General features: G+C 42.8%; 1 protein-coding gene across 1 annotated transcript in view; it reads right to left on the bottom strand.

Moving 5' to 3' along the window:
* The window catches only part of SENP6 (SUMO specific peptidase 6), a 344,871-nt gene that overhangs the window by 181,489 nt on the left and 138,213 nt on the right, over window positions 1-25,169 (bottom strand). Inside the window, 2 exon segments of the mRNA XM_030199054.1 lie at window positions 9,360-9,598; window positions 23,587-23,974. Of these exon segments, the coding sequence (XP_030054914.1) occupies window positions 9,360-9,598; window positions 23,587-23,974 (627 nt within the window).

Below are 25,169 nucleotides of genomic sequence, written 5' to 3'. Positions count from 1 at the left end.
CATACTAAACAAATCTCAATCAGGATTCCGAGCTAACCACAGCACAGAAACAGTGCTAGTCACTCTTATGGCTAAATTTAAACAACTGATCGCAACTGGCCATAACATTCTCCTACTACAATTCGATATGTCCAGCGCTTTCGATATGGTTGACCACGGAATATTACTACACATCCTTGAATACTTTGGAATTGGAGGCAATGTCCTCAAGTGGTTCAAAGGCTTCCTAACCAAACGATCTTACCAAGTGATATCCAACTCTACCACTTCAAACACTTGGACACCTGAGTGTGGAGTCCCACAAGGATCTCCCCTCTCGCCGACTCTCTTCAACCTAATGATGACACCCTTGGCCAAACTATTATCCAATCAAAACCTCAATCCATACATATACGCAGATGACGTAACGATATACATACCGTTTAAACAAGACTTACTGGAAATTACAAATGACATCAACCAAGGTTTCCATATCATGCACTCATGGGCGGATGCATTTCAGCTGAAACTAAATGCAGATAAAACGCAATGCCTCATACTCACCTCACAACATAATAAGAACAAATTCACCACCATAAACACGCCAACTCTATCCCTTCCAGTATCGGACACACTGAAAATTCTTGGAAGTGACCCTCGATCGACACCTTACACTTGATAATCATGTGAAAAATACAACTAAAAAGATGTTCTACTCCATGTGGAAACTAAAAAGGATAAGACCATTCTTCCCAAGGACCATTTTTCGCAACCTGGTACAATCACTAGTGCTTAGTCATTTAGACTACTGTAATGCACTCTACGCAGGATACAAAGAGCAAATCATTAAGAAACTGCAAACCGCCCAGAATACCGCAGTCAGACTCATATACAGAAAAACAAAATACAAAAGTGCAAGGCCCCTAAGGGAGAAGCTACACTGGCTCCCACTTAAAGAACGCATCATGTTCAAGATATGCTCTCTAGTTCATAAAATCATTCACGGAAATGCCCCAGCCTACATGACAGATCTTGTAGACCTGCCACCTAGAAACTCTAAAAGGTCATCTCGAACATTCCTGAATCTGCACTTCCCCAGCTGTAAAGGCCTAAAATATAAACTAACGCATGTGTCAAACTTCTCCTACTTGAGTACACAGCTGTGGAACACACTACCGCGCAGCTTAAAGGCTACTTACGAACAAGCTAACTTTCGGAAATCCCTGAAGACTCACCTATTTAACAAGGCATATCAACAAGACCAACAAGTAGAAATGTAACACAAAGCAACCTTACCTATCATCAACAATGCCCCTGCTCATTCTTACTTACTCGAATTTCGATCTAGACCTATTAACAATATGTTTCTACTTATTCTCATTTGCTTATGCTTCGATAATACTACTTTCCAAATAAAACTAACAGTTATTTCCTACTTTACTATCTACTAACAATAACACATTGTAAGCCACATTGAGCCTGCAAAGAGGTGGGATAATGTGGGATACAAATGCAATAAATAATAATAATAATAAATAATATCTTCTGAAACAATAAATCTTTTCCCAGGTACTTCTTTAAAATTTGATAATAAATCAAAATTACTTGGTATAATTTCAGATTCTAAGCTATTTTATGAATACCAGATTCATGCTTTGGTAAGGAAATTCTTTTTTCATCTAAGGAAGCAGAGATAATTAGGGCATCCTTACGCCCTGGTGGATTCCAAACAATAGCATAGGCAATTTTGCTTCCATTATTGGATTATTGTAATTCTTTATATTGTGGAATAAACAAAGAACAAATACAGCGACTCCAACTTCTGCAGAATATTAAGTAGATAGATAGAAGTAGAATACAGCTGCTAGATTAAAGTGTAGATCAGGCACGTTTTGTGAAGTTAGCCCTCTACTGAATAACTTACATTGGTGAAGAATAGAACCTCAAATTCAATTTAAAATAGCCCATCTGGTTCAGTTATGGTAGGAAACTTGCTTATATTCCCATGTCATAGAGGGCATCTAAAGAGTTCTAAAAATCTGTCTATGTCCCTTCTGTAAAAGACATGTAAAAGTCTGTTTTGGAAAATTCTTTTGCCTTCTAAGGAACAAAAATATGGAATAGTCTACCTACAACAGTTCGCTTAACTACTCCTTACAGTTCTTTTTGAAAGGTCTTAATAACATATTTGTTAATTTCTTAATGTTATGTTTTAGAAAAATGACTTGGATATTTTATTAAGATTAGATTATTGATTTTTTTTTAATATTTGTTTTATTGATGACATCACAGTACAAACAACTAAGCAAATTCTTCAAAACTTGCAAAAGTCATCAAGCAGGTTTACTTCCCTCCCTCCAACATCCTTCAATCCTCAAACCCACCCAAACCACAGCTATCCCCACTCAACCCCCCCCCCCCACCCCTCCTATTACCATAACCCTCTCTCTCCCAATTTCCCTTCTCTACCTCAACCCCCTTATAAAGTATTTACTCCAGAACAAGGGGCTGGACCCGTGAATCCCCCACCCTCCTCCCTACCTAACATGACCAACCCAAACATATCTTAATAGAGCATTAGAAACCCCATATCCTGAACAATGGTAAAGCACTCTGCTATGCACTGGTGAAGTACATAATAACACAAAAAGAAAGGCGCAATCTAACATGACAAGTAAAGTCAAACCTCACATGAGCATTATCTTAAACTAGTAAAAAAGGCCCGTTTCTGGAACGAATGAAACGGGCGCTAGCAAGGTTTTCCTGGGAGTGTGTATGTTTGAGAGAGAGAGAGAGCCAGAGTGAATGTGCAGGTGTGTGACAGAGTGAGACTATCTGTGTGACAGTGTGTGTGTGTGAATGAATGTGTGTGACAGGGCCCCCTCCCCTGTTCCTAATGCCCCTCACCCCATTCCCTCCCCTCCTTTTCCTCCTCCTTCCCACACTTTGGGTTCCTTAAGGCTTTCAAAAGTCTATGTACCCCCGTGGCCCTAATGCCCAGTATCCGGATACCCCACCGCTTTCCTCCTCACCCCTCCCCCAAGATGTAATACTTTCACGTCCTTCACTTTTTTAAAAAAAGTGTCCTATCTACCCTGTGTACAAATGCCCGGCATTCAGATTGTGTTCCTCTCGTAAATTTTCATTCTTTCATTCATTCAGAACTTGCCCCCCCCCCCCCCCCGAACACTTTTGATTCCTTCAGTCTTTTAAAACTGTCCTATGTACCCTGTGTGCTAATGGCCAGCATTAAGATTGTTTTCCTGTCCCAAATTTGCATGTTTTTCAGTCATTCACAACTACCCCCCCCCTTCTCCAGTTTAACACTTTCGTTTCCTTCAGTCTTTTAAAACTCTCCTATCTACCCTGTGTCCTAATGGCCAGCATTCAGATTGTTTTCCTTTCCCAAATGTTCATGTCTTTCAGTCGTTCAGAACTCCCCCCCTCCCCCCATTTAACACTTTCGGTTCCTTCAGTCTTTTAAAACTCTCCTATCAACCCTGTGTCCTAATGGCCAGCACTCAGATTGTTTTGCTTTGCCAAATTGTCTGTCACTGATGTCACTGAGGTCAGTGCGTGCCTGCCTAGCAGACCACTTCTGGCAGGCACAGTCCCAAGCACATCCTGTTGGAGGTGAGAATTATTATATAGGATGCCCTGTCCGGCTGGGATAGTTTGTAAAAAAAAGTTTGTGCTGCCTCCACAGTAGTAAAAAAAAAAAAAAAGAAAAAAAGAAAAATTGTTGTCATCGTGTTTAACTCAAAGTTTCATAAGGTAAAGCAAAGCACATGAAATCTTTCGATGAAAAAGCTCAGAACATAAGGGAGCAAAAGCTTTCCAAGCAGCACGCACAGTAGTAGTGCAGTCCTGAAAACATAAGACTTTTTTATTTTCAAATTCCAAACACTGGCCACCTTATAAAGCTTGTAGGATAGCTTGCTTATGTGCAAGATGTATCATACGAAAGACAACCACCCTAGGTTTCACAGACATACCAGTCCCCAAGCCCAGTCGATGAGCCCATGCTATTTTAAATGGAACATCAAGGGAAAGCAAGCGTAAAGACTTTGTAATCCAAATCAAGTTTCATGATCTCAGAAAGTCCCATCAAGCACAAATTTTTGCACCGGGTTCTACCCTCTAAGTCATCTACCTTGCGCTCTATTAGAGACGATGATGAAACTTATTCATATCTCGGCTCATGTACTGCACGTCAACTTCCAGTGCTCCCACACGATATTGTTGCACATCAAATTCTAAGTCCATGCTATCTAAACGATCATGTGCAGCTTCAATTCTATCCTGCAACTTCTGCAGTTTAGCATCCAATGTTACTTCCACCACTGCCCGCATTTCTGACATGACTTCCTTGAGCCAAAGGGTGCTTATTGATGAACCTGGCGGGGCGCCATCTTGGCTTCAAGTCCCCACTTCTCCAGAGCTCGGCGAGTCAATCTCAATGCCATAATAAATAGAAAATACTTCAAAACGGTCCCTTTTTCAAGCGTCTTCATACAACTGTTGCACAGACACAAGGACTATTCCAAACTCCAAACTGTGCTCATCAATATGTAAACTCATGTAATATATTTTGAGTGGCCACTCAAAACTGAAAGTCCTGGATTTCAAGCGTGCTGACTTTAGTAAAATGGGGGAATACCTGAGGAAGGAGCTGATGGGCTGGGAGGATGTACGAGAAGTGGAAGGGCAGTGGTCCAGGCTGAAAGAAACTATAAATAGGGCCACAAACCTCTATGTAAGGAGAGTAAATAAAAGCAAGAGAAAAAGGAAACTGATATGGTTCTCCAAGCAAGTGGCTGAGAAAATAAAGGCTAAAGAGTTGGCGTTCCAGAAATGCAGAAAAACTCAAAAAGAGGAACACGGAGAGGAATACCGGATGAAACTGAAGGAAGCCAAGAGAGAGATACGTCTGGTGAAAGCGCGTGCGGAAGAACAAATGGCTAGAAAGGTAAGGAGGGGTGACAAAAATTTCTTCAGGTATATTAGTGAAAGGTAAATGACTAAAAAGGGAATTGTGAGACTAAAAGATGCTGCGAACCGCTATGTAGAAAATGATGAAGAAAAGGCAAATTTGCTAAATAGATACTTTTGTTCTGTTTTCACAGAAGAAAATCCTGGAGAAGGACCAAGATGGACTGACAAAAGTACATGTGAGAGTGGAGTGGATTTAGCACCGTTCACGGAAGAGTGTGTGTATGAACAACTAGGAAACCTAAAGGTGGACAAAGCCATGGGACCGGACGGGATCCATCCCAGGATATTGAAGGAGCTCAGAGAGGTTCTGGCAGGTCCTCTTAAAGATTTGTTTAATGCATCCTTGCAGACGGGAGAGGTTCCGTGCGACTGGAGAACGGCAGAGGTGGTCCCTCTTCACAAACGTGGTGATAGGGAAGAAGCTGGAAACTACAGGCCGGTAAGCCTCACTTCAGTTATTGGAAAAGTAATGGAAGCAATGCTAAAGGACAGGATAGTGAATTTCCTGGAAGCCAATAAGTTGCAAGATCCGAAACAACATGGTTTTACCAAAGGGAAATCGTGTCAAACGAATTTCATTGAATTCTTTGACTGGGTGACTGGAGAATTGAATCATGGATGTACTATGGACGTAATCTACTTAGATTTCAGCAAAGCTTTTGACACGGATCCCCACAGGAGGCTCTTGAATAAACTGGACAGGCTGAAGATAGGACCTGAAGTGGTGAACTGGATTAAGAACTGGTTGACGGACAGAAACCAGAGGGTGGTGGTGAATGGAATTCGCTCGGAGGAGGGAAAGGTGAGTAGTGGAGTGCCTCAGGGATCGGTGCTGGGGTCGATTCTGTTCAATTGATTTGTGAGTGATATTGCCGAAGGGTTAGAAGGTAAAGTTTGCCTTTTTGTGGACAATACTAAGATTTGCAACAGAGTGGAAAACATGAAAAAGGATCTGCGGAAACTAGAAGAATGGTCTAAGGTTTGGCAATTAAAATTCAATTTGAAGAAATACAAAGTGAGCACTTAGGGAGTAGAAATCCAAGGGAGAAGTATGTGTTAGGCAGGGAGAGTCTGATAGTTATAGACAGGGAGAGGGATCTTGGGGTGATAGTATCTGAGGATCTGAAGGCGACGAAACAGTGTGACAAGGCGGTGGCCGTAGCCAGAAGGTTGTTAGGCTGTATAGAGAGAGGTGTGACCAGCAGAAGAAAAGAGGTGTTGATGCCCCTGTATAAGTCGTTGGTGAGGCCCCACCTGTAGTATTGTGTTCAGTTCTGGAGGCCGTATCTTGCTAAGGATGTAAAAAAAATGGAAACGGTGCAGAGAAAAGCTACGAGAATGGAATGGGATTTGCGCTACAAGACGTATGAGGAGAGACTTGAGGACCTGAACATGTATACCCTGGAAGAAAGGAGAAACAGGGGTGATATGATACAGACGTTCAAATATTTGAAAGGTATTAATCCGCAAACAAACCTTTTCCGGAGATGGGAGGGCGGTAGAATGAGAGGACATGATATGAGAGTGAAGGAGGGCAGACTCAAGAAAAATGTCAGGAATTATTTTTTCACGGAGAGAGTGGTAGATACTTGGAATGCCCTCCCGCGGGAGGTGGTGGAAATGAAAACGGTAGCGGAATTCAAGCATGCGTGGGATAAGCATAAAGGAATCCTGTGCAGAAGGAATGGATCCTCAGAAGCTTAGCCGAGATTGGGAGGCGGGGCTGGTGTTTGGGTGGTGGGGCTAGTTCTGGGCAAGACTTCTACGGTCTGTGTCCTGAAAATGGCAGATACAAATCAAGGTAAGGTATACACAAGAAGTAGCACATATGAGTTTATCTTGTTGGGCAGACTAGATGGACCGTGCAGGTCTTTTTCTGCCGTCATCTACTATGTTACTATATCTAAATTGATAGTTTTTTTTGAGGAGGAAAAGACCTCAGAAGTCCATGGTGCTCAGTGCTACAGTACAGAAATTTCTTAGCACTCCATAGGGGATCTGCTTAATCATAGTAACATATAGTAACATAGTAGATGACGGCAGAAACAGACCTGCATGGTCCGTCCAGTCTGCCCAACAAGATAACTCATATGTGCTACTTTTTGTGTATACCTTTCCTTTGTTTGTATCTGTCTTTTTCAGGGCACAGACCGTATAAGTCTGCCCAGCACTAGCCCTGACTCCCAACCACCAGCCCCTTGATTTGTATCTGTCTTTTTCAGGGCACAGACCGTATAAGTCTGCCCAGCACTAACCCCGCCTCCCAACCACCAGCCCCGCCTCTGCCATCCAATCTCCGCTAAGCTCCTGAGGATCCCTTCCTTGATGCAACCTTTTGCTCAAAATGTATGAGCTCAAAAGCTTGGTATACAGTCTGAGCTAAAAGCCAAACATATGGGAGTCAATTTTGCAGTTTATTTTTTGGAAAACTGTGGTACAGAAATTTTGACTTAGTAGAAAGTTGTATGGCTTTTTTTATGAACCATGATTATAACTGTGAAATACAATGACATCTTTTTGAGGTTTCTCGAGTGTCAACAGTACTATCTTGGAACACACTTTTCCTTACATTGTAAGCCTTATTTCTGACCAAGGATCTGATTTGTTGTATTAATCCTTTCCTTGCATTTCAAGGTTTTCTTCTTATTTTATATATTTTGGTATTGCAAAAGAATAAAACAGATACATTGCGAAACCATAATAGTAAAAGAAACAAGCATGAAATAAATCTTTAAAGGCTTCAAGTCTGAAAGCCTATTGTTTAAAGAATTTAATTGGCTTCTTAGATTAGCACTCCAACAATTTCAAAAGACAGTTAAACTGCACGTGTATCAGTACATGTCATAATAAATGATCTGGGTAAATATTTCATATTTGTTTTTCCTTTGTTTCATCAGTGTACAATGATCACTAGGGGCTTGGGGTTCATGAAGGAATCTCAACCCTTAAACAGAAAACATTGAGGCCAAATAATCAGTATAAGCTATTTTGGCAATTTTGCAAACTTATGAAGTTTCTAGAAACCAGGAAAAAGTTGAAAGGACAGCGATGTATAACATAATGATCTTGAAGGTTCACCCAAGGATCAGCCAGAGAGCTGAATAATGTCTAAGGAGGGGCCAGTGGAGCTTGGATGTACCACAACAATGATGTACTGGATCATGGGTATCACTATTGCTGTGACCCTCTACTGGCATATGAATAGTGTTGGAAGAGATTTCCCTTGAAGTCTATGACCTTCAAGAGATCATCTACAAAATGGAATTCTTGAAAGCTATTTAGTCAAGCGTTACTTAGGTCAGTTGAATATATATTCTTTTGTAGTTTACTTTTGACTAGGTTAATAGTAGCACTGTATATTCTTGGCTAAAGTGGCTAATAAGTGCAGAAAAAAAGAGCCTTAAGTAGAATTTCTGATTTAAATATATACTAAAATAATTTTAAAACTTCAAAAATTTCATTAACAGCAAGATATATTTAGTTACTGCCCTCCATCCTCTTTGTCTCCCTTCCCTTCCTTTCTATTCTCTCTTTTCTCCTATCATCGCTTTCCCTCTGCCTTCTTTCCCAGTGATCTCATATCCAACCACACCTGTCCCAATCCCCTTGATATCCATTGTCATAGTCTTTCATGTGTCTCATCTGGTCAGGGTGGAGGTTTTCCAAGCCTTTCCTTGGGAACAGTGGGCTAGGCAAAGATGATGGCCTTTCAAGTTACCTGCTTCAGGAAAGAGAGGTAGATAGAAGAAAAGGAAAAACTGGATGTCATATTTTTAGAAGCTGAGGAAAAAGTTATAGTTTTTTCCAATTTCAAAATATTGTCTTTCTGCCTTTGTTTTGCTTGTTTTTTTTTTTTTTTTTTAAGGATTCTGTGCTCCTTGATCCCCCCAGCTTCCTTCCTCCCCCTTTCCACTACCTTTGGCCTCTGCTCTTCAGTGGCAAAGACAAGAATCAATTCTGGCAGCAACATCTCCCTCTTGCTGTTAATTACTGTCCTGCCAGATGTTTAAAGCTGCTGTTCCCCATGGATTCTCTTTTTTTTCCCCCATAAGCTTCTCTGACTTGAACCCTACTCTTTTCCATTACTGGTCACATCCAGAACCTTCTCTAGCTTGCGCTTGGCTCCTCCCCCTCTCCTCCACTGCTGGAAACTTTTCTGTCCCAGGCTTGGCTGCTCTAGCACTGGTTAAATTTGGAACCTTCTTGACTTGTTCTTCAATCAGGACTGGGTCAGATGGCATTTTTCAAGCTGGTGGGAATAAGGTACCAGTCTCCTACTTTGTTGTCACCTCAGGACTTTGGGCTGATATTAACACCATGAACTTATTTCTGGAGCCCTGAATATGTACGTTTTGAAATCATTGATCCAAATTCACATACAATACCTGATCTTTCATTCTGGCTTTCCTTGGTATTATGACTGCAGGCTCTGTATCTGTTGTAATGCTATTGTTCAGTCTCTGTTCTGCTCTTATCGTGTTTTCCTTTAGTGCTGCTTCTACTTTGCCAGAAGGTGGTGCTGGTGAAGAACATGCAGTATCTGCTGGCCGAGGTGATACACTCTCCATTCTGTTAATGCTGCCAGTACTCACATTGTCCTCCTCATCATCACTAGACAAAACAACTGAAAAATAAACAAACTTCGTGCACATTACATTGCTACATTATTTATTTGTAGTGGTTTATATACTGCCAGTACAGGGGAACAAAACCCTAGATAAATATGCCAGTTCTTCTTAAATAGTTCAATTTATCTATCTCCTAACAAGTTATCTCTAAGCAGCTTACAACATAGTAAATGCAATAATAGAATGTGTTTGGATTGGAAAACAAATGATCATATTTGCCAAACTCACAGAATCAATACAAAAAGCAAAACAATATTTTACAAACTTAGGGCCTACATACTAAACCCATAGAAGCAAAATGGGAAAAAACTCTTATTACATGGGTCACAATTACACTTTGGAGGAGAACCATGTATGAATGTACAGATATGTCTGGATACCGTATCCAATTCTACCTGCATGTCAATGCTGAAAGTAACCCTTCTCTTACTTAGAAAAGTATACATGACATATAAATATCATTGTTTAAAGCAGATAGTAAGATTACAGAACAGAGCAGCAAAAGTGGTTAAAGCAGCAAGCTGAGAATCAGTGAAGCTAAGGTTCAGATTCTGCTTCTCCCACCAACAGTGCTTGTGACCTTGGACAATCGTTGTATAACTCTCCACCACATCTGGCACTAACTTAAAAATGTATGACTTCTCTGGAGGGATCCTACAGACTTTAAACTCAGATCCAAAGACTATTTTCACATTCTTAGTACAAACTTAGAATGTGAGCCAATTAGGGAAAGAAAAAGTACCTGCATATAATATATGTAAACTGCTTCGGTTGTATCCCTAGAAATGTATTAATCCATATCAAATCCATGACCCTAGTAAATCAGGCACTTAATTCACAGCTGCAAGCCAATGGCAGAAATAAACAATCCAGCAGCCCCCTCTCCGCCCCACTCTCTCGATTTTTCTTTCCCCCACATCATTGTCACCCAATCTATTTCTCTCTCTTATCTCTGTCTTATCATCAATTTACTTCTCCTGCTGTGATTCTATGGGAACTGGGCAATTCTAACAGAAAAGGGCATCACAGGAGACTCGAGACCATTATGGAAACTTAGAGAAATGGATATGATGCTAGTGGGCCCTATATAATTAGTTACCAGTCACAGAAAGAATTTTCTGAAAAGTTCCCATATTGTATTTGGATAATTAAAAAGGCAATGCTTCCAAAAAGGAGTGTTTTCTTGTAAATTATATATATGCTACACTGCAAGAAGTGAGGGATGGAGAAGTAAAAGAGAGAGGATAACTACTACTACTACTACTATTTAGCATTTCTATAGCGCTACAAGGCGTACGCAGCGCTGCACAAACATAGAAGAAAGACAGTCCCTGCTCAAAGAGCTTACAATCTAATAGACAAAAAATAAATAAAGTAAGCAAATCAAATCAATTAATGTGAACGGGAAGGAAGAGAGGAGGGTAGGTGGAGGCGAGTGGTTACAAGTGGTTACGAGTCAAAAGCAATGTTAAAGAGGTGGGCTTTCAGTCTAGATTTAAAGGTGGCCAAGGATGGGGCAAGACGTAGGGGCTCAGGAAGTTTATTCCAGGCGTAGGGTACAGCGAGACAGAAGGCGCGAAGTCTGGAGTTGGCAGTAGTGGAGAAGGGAACAGATAAGAAGGATTTATCCATGGAGCGGAGTGCATGGGAAGGGGTGTAGGGAAGGACGAGTGTGGAGAGATACTGGGGAGCAGCAGAGTGAGTACATTTATAGGTTAGTAGAAGGATAAGATAAAGTAGTTAGGGAGGGAGGGGGGAGGGGAATAAACAGATCAAGGAAGGGAGGAGGGGGGGATAAAAACGGAGAGTGGGTAGGTTGAAAAGAGAACTATGCACTCATATATGTAAATGTTGACTTTGGAGGAATAATGTTCAACAAGGAATGTAATACGTGTTCAGTATTTTGAGGTGTTATGCTTGTTAAGCTCTCAATAAAAACTTTAAATTGGAAAAAAAGATAAAGTAGTTAGGTTCCTTGCCAAATCCAAAGGTCACTATTCCATCCTCATCCTCCTCGACCTATCTGCCGCCTTTGACACCGTCAATCATAATTTACTTCTTGACACACTGTCCTTATTCGGGTTCCAGGGCTCCGTCCTCTCCAGGTTCTCTTCGTATCTTTCCCAACGCACCTTCAGAGTATTTTCTAATGGCTCTTCTTCCACCCCCGTCCCGCTCTCTGTTGGGGTTCCTCAAGGATCTGTCCTTGGACTGCTTCTTTTCTCGATATACACTTCTTCCCTGGGCTCGCTGATCTCATCACATGGTTTCCAGTACCATCTCTATGCTGATGACACCCAGCTTTACCTCTCCACTCCCGACATCACAGTCGAAACCCAGGCCAAAGTTTCGGCCTGCCTTTCAGACATCGCTGCCTGGATGTCCAACCGGCATCTGAAATTAAGCATGGCAAAAACTGAGCTCCTTGTCTTTCCACCCAAACCCTCTTCTCCTCTTCCCCCACTTTCCGTCTCTGTTGACAACGCCCTCATCCTCCCCGTCTCTTCAGCCCGCAATCTCGAAGTCATTTTCGACTCCTCCCTCTCCTTCTCTGCCCATATCCAGCAGACAGCTAAGACCTGTCGCTTCTCCTCTATAATATTAGCAAAATTCGCCCATTCCTCTCTGAACAGACCACCCGAACCCTCGTCCACTCGCTCGTTACCTCTCGTCTTGACTATTGCAACCTTCTTCTCACTGGCCTCCCGCTTAGCCACCTATCCCCCCTTCAATCTGTCCAAAATTCCGCCGCACGTCTTATCTACCGCGTGAACCGATACTCTCATATCACCCCTCTCCTCAAGTCGCTTCACTGGCTCCCGATCCGCTACCGTATACAGTTCAAGCTTCTCCTATTGACCATCAAGTGCACTCAATCTGCAGCCCCCCATTACCTCTCTACCCTCCTCTCCCCGTATGTTCCCACCCGTAACCTCAGCTCTCAGGACAAATCACTCCTATCTGTACCCTTCTCCACCACTGCTAACTCCAGACTCCGCCCCTTCTGCCTCGCATCACCTTATGCCTGGAACAGACTTCCCGAGCCCATACGCCATGCGCCCTCCCTGCCCATTTTCAAGTCCTTGCTCAAAGCCCATCTCTTCTCCCTTGCTTTTGGCGCCTAACCACCTTCCCCATTCATGATACCTACACTGACTACATAGTTTGTTACCTTTAGATTGTAAGTTCTCTTGAGCAGGGACTGTCCTTCCCCATGTTTAAACTTGTACAGCGCTGCGTAACCCTGGCAGCGCTATAGAAATGCTAAGTAGTAGTAGTAGGTTTGAAAGGCACAAGTATAACAACAAGGAAAGATAAAACATACCTACTGATAATCATGATGGGATCTGTTTATTTTTTGAGGTCTCAGTCCAAGTTTACAATAAATATTACAGCTTTAAGATGTAACCAAGAGAATCGAGATGACATTACTTTAAATGCAAGACCTTTATTGTTAATTTTCAGAAAATATTTAATAGAAATAAAAATATACACATAAGCTTGAACAAGATTTACCCCAATCACAGATCATATACTCTTCACTACAAAGAAGGATTTGTATGTTCAGATTACTATTGCCATCTAAACCTATCTAGATGCCAAGATCCTTCTTTGCATTGACAAAGTTCCCATTTAGAACTCCCTCTCTCAAATGTACACACATCATTAATATCAGTGGGGTATATTTCAGACTTTTTGATCTAGAACTCCAGTGCCTTTCAAGTCTTTAGACCCTTGTACACATTTCACATTTTAAAATCTAAAAACTATATTTTAAAATGCATTAAAGCAGGTGTTTATTTCAATGTTCTACAGAACTTATTCTGTACTTTCAACATAAAAAAACAATGTACTGAAGCTTTTGTGGTGATGAGCAGAGAAATTTATGTAAAAGTATATAAAAATGTTGAAACTTTTAAAGAACAAGTGCTCCGTTATGAGGGAAGTCTTCTTGCTGGCCTCCCACTTAGTCACCTCTCCCCTCTCCAATTGGTTCAAAACTCTGCTGCCCGTCTCATCTTCTGCCAGGGTCGCTATACTCATACTACCCCTCTCCTCAAGTCGCTTCACTGGCTCCCTATCCGTTTTCGCATCCTGTTCAAACTTCTTCTACTAACCTATAAATGTACTCACTCTGCTGCTCCCCAGTATCTCTCCACACTCGTCCTTCCCTACACCCCTTCCCGTGCACTCCGCTCCATGGATAAATCCTTCTTATCTGTTCCCTTCTCCACTACTGCCAACTCCAGACTTCGCGCCTTCTGTCTCGCTGCACCCTACGACAGGAATAAACTTCCTGAGCCCCTACGTCTTGCCCCATCCTTGGCCACCTTTAAATCTAGACTGAAAGCCCACCTCTTTAACATTGCTTTTGACTCGTAACCACTCGCCGCCACCTACCCTCCTCTCCTCCTTCCTGTACACATTAATTGATTTGATTACTTTATTTTTTGTCTATTAGATTGTAAGCTCTTTGAGCAGGGACTGCCTTTCTTCTATGTTTGTGCAGCGCTGCGTACGCCTTGTAGCACTATAGAAATGCTAAATAGAAGTAGTAGTAGTAATAGTAGTAGTAGTAAGTCCTATCAGAATCTTTTACTTCCATTTTTCCCAAAACATTATTGTGCACTTAGGAATTACTGCCCTGATTGAAATACCTCAAAACGCCTACTAAGTACAAAGTTTAAGTGGAATTAATAGTATTAAGGTGTCCTTTAGTAAAGATTAATGCATGTTATCTGCAACAGAGCCCATAGGAATACAATGGGACCAGTGGGAGATAACTTGTGCTAATCTTTAATGAGAGCCTTCCTTAGTATTTCTACTTCAACCTCAACTCTATGATTTGACATCCCTCTAGGGAAGTCCTACAACCTCATGTGGCTTCTGTATTTATAGAATGTAAAGTCGGGCTAATTTTTAAATATTCATGAAATAGTTAGATGGGACTTACTGGGACCACAAAACAAACATAAGCTCTCTGAACAGTACAGGAAAGGGAAAAAAAAACTAATAAAATGAAAAGTGAAGTTACTCACCTGTAGCAGGTGTTTTCCAAGGCCAGCAGGACACAGACTCACATCATCCAATGGAGACTGGTGCGGACGCCACCCAGCATTCTATTGCTTTAAGAAGTCTTTGGCAGCATCACACACACGAGCATCACACACACTCACACTGGGCCTTCCTGCCCAGTGTGAGTGCATGGGACCAACAGTACAGTATCAAAGATAAAAGAATGCAATTCCTAGGGGAAGTGGGAGGGGATGAGAGAATACATGTCCTGCTGCCCTTGGAGAACACCTGTTACAGGTAAGCAACTTTGCTTTCTCTGAGGTCCTATGACACAGGTGGAGGTCTGATGGGGGACTTTGACAACAGCAAACCTCTTATGAATCAAACACCTAGAGGCTGTACAGAGATGAGTTTACCTATCACAAGGTGATAAGCGCTAATTGCGTACAGGTGAAGCCTTCCAAAGTTGGTTTTCAGAGTAGACTCAAGAGGTGTAGAAAGTACTCAAGCAGTTAGCTTTTGTGTAGGACAAGAGATGATCTAGGGCCTTGGCCTCACACCAAACCTCTTCCATTTAAGTATAACACCTCTTGGTAGAATCTTTCTTGGAGGCTAGCAGGATCTTGGAGACACCCTCAAGCAATTTAATAATAAATAATAATTATATGCTCTAAAAATCCAGGTTCTGAGGGCTAGGAACTGGAGGCTGAGATGCAGAAGAGACTCCTCATTCTGTGTGATGGGGTTCAGAAAACAGTCCAACATCCACGGCTCTTCGGAGGACAATGCCAGAAAAAGAGGGAACTAGATTTGTCTGGGCCAGTAAGACAATGAGAATCATGGTTCCCCAGTCCTTTAGTTTCAGTAAAGTTTTCCCTATTAGAGGGAATAGAGAATATGGCCCTCCCCCCAATCGAAGAGGAAGGCATCCAAAGTTAGCCTGGTGTGATCCAAACCTGGAGCAGTATATTCAGGGACCTTGTTGGTCTGAGTGGCAAAAAGATCCACCGAAGGGGTGTCCCGCACTCGGAAGTTCTTGCGGACTATGTCCATGTTCAATGACCACTGCCTGGGATGAACCCACAAAAGAAATATACTGTAGCTGCATTTAATTTTTGAAAGGGTGACTGTAATAAAATGAGGAAAATGGTTAAAAAGAAACTAAAAGAATCGGTTGCAAAGGTTAGGACACTCAGTCAGGCGTGGACATTATTCAGAAATACCATCTTGGAAGCCCAATCCAGATGCATTCCATGTATTTGCAAAGGTGGAAACAAGAGAAAACGTCAGCCAGCATAGTTAAAAGATGAAGTAAAAGTGGCCATTATAGCCAAAAGATTGTCCTTCAAAGAATGGAAAAAGGACCCAAACGAAGAAAATAAGCAACATAAGCATAATAAGAAAAAGAAAATGTTCCAATCAATGTGGAAACTCAAACGAGTAAAACCTTTCTTCCCGAGGGAAATATTCCGCAGCCTGGTGCAATCAATGGTACTAAGAGGCATATTTTCAAAGCACTTAGCCTTCCAAAGTTCCAGACTTCAGGCCCACGACAGACTAGCATCAGATCAACTAACAGAGTGCAGCCTGGAAAAGAACAAAAATGGGCCTAGGGGGGTGGAGTTGGAATCTAAACCCCAAACAGATTCTGTAGCACTGACTGCTCGAACCGCCTGTCGCGTCGGGTATTCCTGCTGTGAATGTGTGGACTGATGACCACATTGCAGCCTTGCAAATCTCTTCAATCGAAGATGACTTTAAGTGAGCCACTGACACAGCCATTGCTCTGACATTATGAGCCGTGACATGGCCCTCTAGAGTGAACCCAGCTTGGGCATAAGTGAAGGAAATGCAATCTGCTAGCCAACTGGAGATTGTGCGTTTCCCCGATGGTGACTCCCCTTCTGTTGGGATCGAAAGAAACAAACAATTGGGCGGACTGTCTGTAGGGCTTTGTCTGCTCCACGTAAAAGGCCAATGCTCTCTTACAGTCCAAGGTGTGCAACTTGTCCTCACCAGGGCGGGTGTGTGGACGGGGAAAATATGTTGGCAAGACAACTGACTGGTTCAGATGGAACTACTACTTACCATTTCTATAGCGCTACTAGACGTACGCAGCGCTGTACACTTGAACATGAAGAGACAGTCCCTGCTCAACAGAGCTTACAATTTAATTAGGACAGACAAACAGGACAAACAAGAGATAAGGGAATATTAAAGTGAGGATAATACAATAATGAACAAGTGAATAAGGGTTAGGAGTTAAAAGAAGCATCAAAAAGGTGAGCTTTTAGCTTAGATTTGAAGACGGCCAGAGATGGAGCATGTTCTTTGCTTTTATGGATCTCTCTGAAGATCCTATCACCTCTCTCGCCTTTGAAACCCAAATTCATTACTGCTCGTTCTGTCACTAGGGGAATCTGGATCACCATTGACAATACTTCTAGCACATCTAATTGGTCTCCCCCAGGAAACTAAAACTAGTGGCAAAATCTCAGCCTGCTTGTCTGACATTGCTGCTTGGATGTCTCAACGCCATCTAAAGCTCAACATGACCAAAACGGAACTTATCATTTTTCCCCCTAAACCCACCTCCCCTCTCCCCCCTTTATCTCTGTTAATGGCTCTCACATCCTCCCTGTCTCCTCGGCTCGTAACCTTGGAGTCATCTTTGATTCCTCTCTCTCCTTCTCTGCACATATTCAACAGATTGCCAAAACCTGTTGCTTCTTTATCTACAATATTAGCAAAATTCGGGCCCTTCCTTTCTGAATACGCTGCCAGAACCCTTATCCACATCCTTGTTGCCTCTCGCTTAGACTATTGCAATTTACAACTCACTGGTCTTCCGCTCAGCCATCTCTCTCCTCTCCATATCTGTCCAAATTTTGCGGCACGACTTGTTTTCCGCCAGAATTGTTATACCCACACTAGCCCGCTCCTCAAGTCACTTCACTGGCTCCCTGTCCGCTTCCACATTCAGTTTAAACTTCTCGTACTGACCTTTAAATGCATCCACTCTGCAGCCCCCCCCATTACCTCTCCGCTCTTATCTCTCCCTACATTCCTCCCCGTGAACTCTGCTCACTGGACAAGTCTCTCTTGTCGTCCTCCTTCTCCTCCACTGCTAGCTCCAGGCTTCACTCCTTTTCTCTCGCGGCACCTTATGCCTGGAATAGACTTCCTGCACCTATACGTCTAGCTCCATCTCTACCTGTTTTCAAATCTATGCTGAAAACCCACCTTTTCACTGCTGCTTTTAACTCCTAGCCACAATTGCCCTCCCCTTGTCCCTTCTCACCCATTACTTCCCTCACCCGTAACTGTCTTGTCTGTCTGTATTATTTAGATTGTAAACTCTTTTGAGCAGGGACTGTCTCTTTGTATCAGGTGTTCAGCGCTGCATGCGTCTGGTAGCGCTATACAAATGCTAATAATAATAATAAACACTCAAAGTCACCGTTTCTTCTGAAATTGGAATTCCTAGCACACAAAACTTGCTAATGCCAGCTGAAATTAAACTTCACTGTAACAGGTTCATTGCCTGAAATGAATTCCAGGACCAAATCACAAATTGCAGCACCTTGGAATAAATGCCACCTAATCTGCAACTGCATCATGGTTTTAAATTTGCAGGTGTGCATACATCCGTCACCACATTCGTCAACAACTTAGGATGAGTGCGGAGGACTACTCTGTTATGATGAAACTTGATATAAGGTGCATGCACTACCAGGGCTTGGAGGTCACTGACTCTACGAGCTGAAGTAACAGCCACCAAGAAAATGACCTTCTAGGTCAAGTACTTCAGATGGCAGGAATTCAGTGGCTCAAAAGGAGCTTTCATCAGCTAGGTGAGAACGACAAGATCCCTTGACATTGGTGGAGGTTTGACAGGGGGTTTGACAAAAGCAAACCTCTCATAAAGCGAACTACTAAAGGCTGTCCAGAGATAGGCTTACCCTCTACACGTTGGTGATAAGCACTAATTGCACTAAGATGAACTCTTACAGAGTTGGTCTTGAGCCCAGACTCTGATAAGTGTAGAAGGTATTCAAGCAAGGTCCGTGTAGGACAAGAAAAAGGATCTAGGGCCTTGCTGTCACACCAGACGGCAAACATCCTCCATTTGAAAGAATAACACTTTTTCGTAGAATCTTTCCTGGAAGCAAGCAAGACTCGGGAGACACTCTCTGAAAGACCCAAAGAGGCAATCTCTAAGCTCTCAAAATCTAGCCCGTGAAAGCCAGAGGCTGGAGGTTGGGATGTAGAAGTGACCCCTCGTTCTGGGGGATGAGGGTCAGAAAACACTCCAATCTCCACGGTTCTTCGGAGGACAACTCCAGAAGAAGAGGGAAACAGATCTGACGGGGCCAGAAGGGAGCAACCAGGATCATTGTTCCATGGTATTGCTTGAGTTTCAGCAAAGTCTTCCCTACTAGAGGTATGGAAGGATACGCATACAGAAGGCCTGTTCCCCAATGCAGGAGAAAGGCATCTGAGGCTAGTCTGTCGTGGGCCTGAAGTCTGGAACAGAACTGAGGGACTTTGTGATTGGTCTGAGTGGCAAAAAGATCCACCAAGGAGGTGCCCCACGCTTGGAAGTTCTTGCGAACTATGTCCATGTTCAATGACCACTCGTGAGGTTGCATGATCCTGTTCAACCTTTCGGCCAGACTGTTGTTTACGCCTGCCAGATACGTAGCCTGGAGAAACATGCCGTGATGGTGTGCCCAAAGCCACATCTGGACGGCTTCCTGACACAGAGGGCGAGATCTGGTGCCCCCCGCTTGTTGGTGTAATACATAGCAACCTGATTGTCTGTCTGAATTAGAATAATTTTTGGACAGCCGATCTCTAAAAGCTTTGAGAGCGTTCCAGATCGCTCATAATTCCAGGAAGTTGATCTGAAGACCCTTTTCCTGAAAGGACCAAACTCCTTGAGTGTGAAGTCCATCTACATGAGCTCCCTACCCCAAGAGGGATGCATCCATCGTCAGCACTTTTTGTGGCTGAGGAATTTGGAATGGACGTCCCAAGGTCAGATTGGATCGAATAGTCCATCAGAGTAGGGAACTGCAAAAGTCGGTGGAAAGATGGATGACATCCTCTAGATCCCCTGTGGCCTGGCTCCACTGGGAAGCTAGGGTTCATTGAGCTGATCTCATATGCAGGCGTGCCATGGGGGTTACATGAACTATGGAAGCCATGTGTCCTAAGAGTCTCAACAACTGCCGAGCTGTGATCTGTTGAGACGCTCGAGCCAGGGACACTAGGGCCAGGAGATTGTCTGCCCTTGTCTGGGGAAGATAAGCTTGAGACGTCCGTGTGTCCAACAGAACTCTGATGAATTCCAATTTCTGAACTGGTACAAGATGGGACTTGGGATAATTGATTACGAACCCCAGTAGCTCCAGCACTCAAATAGTCATCCGCATGGACTGTAGAGCGCCTGCCTCCGAGGTGCTCTTTACCAGCCAATCATCGAGATAAGGGAAGACATGCACTCCCAGTCTGCATAGCGATGCTGCGACAACTGCCAGGCACTTTGTGAAAATCCTGGATGCAGACGAGGCCAAAGGGCAGTACACAGTACTGAAAGTGTCGAGTTCCCAACCGAAATCGAAGATACTTCCTGTGAGCTGGGAGTATCGAGATGTGGGTATAGGCATCCTTTAAGTCCAGAGAGCATAGCCAATCGTTTTCCTGAATCATGGGAAGAAGGGTGCCTAGGGAAACCATCCTGAACTTTTCTCAGACAAGGAATTTGTTCAGGGCCCTTAGGTCTAGGATGGGATGCATCCCCCGTTTTCTTTTGCACAAGGAAGTACCTGGAATAGAATCCTAGCCCTTCTTCCCCTGGTGGAACGGGTTGGACCACATTGGCCTTTAGAAGGGCAGAGAGTTCCTCTGCAAGTACCTACTTGTGCTGGGAGCTGAAAGACTGAGCTCCTGGTGAACAATTTGGAGGCATGGATTCCAGATTGAGAGTGTATCCTAACCGAACTATTAATAAGAGGCCACCTTTGGTGAAAAACCCAGTTGTAAATAAATGTCAAGGTGGAATAGAGATAACGCACACTACCTCTAGTTCAAAACTTACAGGACACCTGACACCCGAAGCATTAAAAAGAAAGCAGTTCAACCTGATAGATAACACTCATGAACACTGGATCCATGGAAGGTCAGGGACTGTAGATGGAGGCTGGCAAATGGGTTTGACCTCACGATCAGGCAAGGCAGAAGCAGACACCCCAGGCCAGTCAGCAGATGGCAGTTCTACCCAGGCAGGTGAGCTTGCAGGCAGGGGGGGGGGAGGGCACATATCTTTAACAAGCCTTCATCATGTGGCTGCTCAGGCCAGCTGATAGCAGCTCTCGTGTGAACTGCCCAAGATAACAGTCAGCCAGCTATTAGCTTATGGAAGGGGGTTTTATACACTTTCCTCTGGTTTTCGTGACATATTGACCAGAACAACAGAGTCTGATGGTTTCCAGTGTTGTCTCCTTGGAGGTTCAAAGACCTGGCTCCTGACGATGTAGATGTTTTCCTCTTGTCCATGAATGTCCACAGCACAGTAAACAAAAGCTGCTGTGAACAGTTGCTTTGCTTCTGTTAGCCTTGATGTGCCAGCAGTGAGCTTCAGGCCTATTACAGGAACAAGCCTCTGCATTTATTTATTAGGATTTATTTACCGCCTTTTTGAAGAAATTCACTCAAGGCGGTTGTACAGTAAGAATAGATCAAACATGAGCAACAGGCAGTTACAGCAGTAAAAATATTCAACTAACAATACAAAGTACAGCATGGTATACTATTTGCAATGTCAACATAATATGTAATAGAACATTATAATTGATAGTGAAGGGTAAGGCAAAGTTGTAACATATAGATAGGTAAGAAAGTAAGAAGAGTTAGAAAGTAAGGTGACTGATTTGAAGAAAGTTGCACATGAATGAGGTCAGAGAGATGGTTAAATATTATCTCAGCTACAGTAGGAGTGGATAAACATGTCCCGCTGCAGTATGTGCAGCCCGAGTCACTCCTTGTGTGTGTGAGTGAGACTAACAAGTTTGTTACTTTTTCCATTAAAGGCCTGGTTGAAGAGCCAAGCCTTCACCTGCTTCCTGAAGTAGAGATAGTCTTGTGTTAAGCGGAGACTTTCAGGCAATGCATTCCAGAGTGTGGGGGCTACTCTGGAGAAGGCTCTCTTGCGGGTACCACATCATGTGATGTCTTTTGGAGAGGGTGTGGTTAGTGGCATGGAAACTGATATGGGCCAAGTTTGTGAAAACTCAGGTTCATAATGTAGAATAGTGCTCGACTGTAGCGCTACATTTTGTCCCTAGGGATGCACTGAGGAGAGATTTTTAAAAACACCTCTGCTCCGCAAAACAGATAGATTACTGAGCCTGTGCTTGAGCGTCTGCTGGGAAGGCACCCATACCTGCACGGTGGGAGCACTGCCTCAAAGATTTAAATGCACTTGAGCATCCGGTGGGAAGGCACCCACACATGCGAGGTGGGGGCACTGTCTCAAAGATTTAAAGTGACAGTGCACTTGGCAGAAACCACACTGGGTTCCACAGATGACATCACCCACATGTGACAATACATGCCAGCTTGTCCTCAGAATTTTTTTTTTTTTTTTAATTTTTTTGGGTTGGGGGCATCAAGGGCAGAGAATGGGCATGGATGAGCTAATCAGCTAGCACATACACAGTATCACTGCGTTGATTAGCATTCTATACCATCGGAGACCTTAATACCACATAAATAGGAGGCAGTAAGTGCTCCCACGGTTATTTTTTTCCCAAAGGCCACACATTAATGCTAACATTAGCACATGGTTGTTAATGAAACAAACTGAAAGCAAACCTTTTTTGACAGACGCGCTCGAGATGGGCTTAGCATTTGGGAAAGACCCACATAAGGAGGTCTTCCCCACACATGCCCATTTCTTAGCGCAGCTTAGTAAAAGGACCCTTATGTTCCTTAATAAATGCTCAATATCCTATTGTTTCTTCATTAATTTTCAGTAAGACTTCTGTGCATTACTAAAATTTTAATTGCTGCTGTTGATTAATTGCCTTTAATCACAGTTAAATCACAAAGCCTAATCATGATTAAAATTATATAAAAACTATCCAGGTCAATAACTCATCCCACAGCAGTCAGCGATTTTTTTTAAATGCTGACTGCCAGGGGCTTAACTGAGCTTCCCACCTCCTCCCCTCCTAAAGCCTCCTCCATGAGCAACCCCCTTCCCAAACAGTCCCCATGGAAGAACATCCTCTCTCAAGACAATCCACCCCTCTCCCGAAGATCACCCTCCAGAGGTCCCCCCTTTCCCACCACCACCAGGGCCTAGGCAGGCAGGCACAATCCCCAGATGCTCCTGCCTGTGCTGACTCCAGATTCAAAATGGCAGTTGTGACCTGTAACAATAGTCTCGCAGTACTACCACTAGGTGCAGGACCCTAGAAGTAGTATTGCAAACTACCACTAGAGGTTGTGGCTGCCATTTTAAACTGAGTCAGCATGGGCAGGAGTGACTAGAGATCAGTCCTGCCTACCCTACCACAGAGCATCAAAGCATCCTTAAGGTAGGCCTGGGGAGGGGGGTCTTCAGGAAATGGGGTAGACATTGAGTGGGTGGGTGGGTGGGGGGGAATCAGAAAAACTAATCCCCCTCTTCCACCCACTCGATATTCAGCTTGCTACCCAATTAAAAATATGATTAACTTCAAACAAAATTTTTAATTCTGCAACTATGATTAAAATTTTTGATCAAACTGCTGTAATTTTAATTCTATACCATAATTAAAGATTTATACAGATATAATATGTATAGCTACTTTACAAGCATTATCTACTAATAAATTGAAAAGCAGGATAAAAAAGTAAGGCTATTACATCTTATTTCACCAAGAACAAATGCTATACACTAAGATGATGATATACTTACTTGGATCATTTAGTGGAGATGGTCTTACACCCCTGTGTCTCATGATTCTTGAATTTTTAGGTACGTTTGTCCCAGATGAGAGTCCTGCTTTTCCATTTGCCACAAACGAATTCTGTTCATTATTTTCTAAATTCAGAATATCATCACAACGAACCTTCACAAAAGGAGCACCATAAAAACGTTTTGCATTCAAGCCTAGGTTAAGTGAATTTTGCTCTCCTGAGTTCTGACGAATAGCAGGTCGCGAAAGACGCTCCCCAGATTCGTATAAAGTTGTGGTCTGATGGGAGTATCTTTGTAAATCCCCACAGTTATGACATTTGGTTTGATTCTTCTTCTCCTTTCCACAACGAGGACAAAGCATGGAATGCTCGGTTAATTCAGAACCCTGCAATCAAGATAGTTTAATTTAATTTGATTTTGGCATTTATAGTCCACTTAACCATAAAGCTCTAGGTGGATTACATACAAAGTCGTACGGAATAAATTTTTGAAACAGGAACATAATGTAAAATCATGTGAACAGAGTATTTGTTACATTAGAACAAAGTGGAGGAGTAGCCTAATCGTTAGTGCAACAGACTGGGTTCAATTCCCACTGCAGCTCCTTGTGATCCTGGGCAAGTCACTTAACCCTCCATTGACCCAGGTACAAAATACTTACGATTGTGAGCCCACTAGTTACAGAGAAAGTATCTGAATATAATGTGTACAGCACTGCATATGTGTAAGACATGATTCGTAGTAGCAGTAGTAGTGAAAGGAACAACAATTTGACAAACAAACCGTTAGGGTTTAAACAGGTTTTCTACTAGAAAAACTTATGGCCAATTGCCTCTAAACAGGACCGGGGGGGGGGGGGGGGGGGGGGGGTTCTTTTGTGACTGTTTTCTAGATAAGGTAGTAAGGTTAGCACTAAGCTGTATGGCATGATTGTAAAAGATCTAGCGATTAAGGGTAGTTTGTGTTTCATAGTATTTCTGAAACAGCCAAGATGTTAATAGTTTCCAAAAGCGTAGGTAGTCCATTTTAAGTCTGATCTCTGGGGTCAGGGAGTTCCATAATTCAGCCCCTTTACCCACAAGAATAGCGTTTTAATTTTTTTTCAGTCGGCAGGTTTGGTGGTTAGGTTGTGAAAGCCTAATGCCTAGTGAGGATCTGAAGGCTCTCTTGGTTTTGTGAAACTTGTGTTGTTTTTTTTTTTTTTTTTTTTTTAAGTATTCTGGTACAGAGCCATAAATTCCTTCGTAAATTAATGTCAAAAGTTTGAATTCTACTCTGGCTTTAACTGGGAGCCAGTGTAGTTGTGTCAGGAATGGGGTAGCATGATCATGCTATTTCCCTCCTACAATCAGTTTTGTGGCAGCATTTTCTACACTCTGGAGTCGTCTCAGAGATTTGTCTGATAATCCTAGGTAACCAATATTGCAGTAATCTAGGGTTGTACGGACTATGGCATTATCATTACTTAGAAATGATTTGGATGTAACAAATGTTTAATGTGTTGAAGTAATTTAAGTTTGAAGAAATATTTCCGTATGTCTGTGTTAATTTGCGTTGTCGTTTGTTAACAGAGAGTCTAT

The sequence above is a fragment of the Microcaecilia unicolor genome, chromosome 3 (genome assembly GCF_901765095.1).
Source record: "Microcaecilia unicolor chromosome 3, aMicUni1.1, whole genome shotgun sequence".
NCBI lineage: Eukaryota > Metazoa > Chordata > Amphibia > Gymnophiona > Siphonopidae > Microcaecilia > Microcaecilia unicolor.
This window is presented reverse-complemented; position numbering and strand designations above follow the sequence as displayed.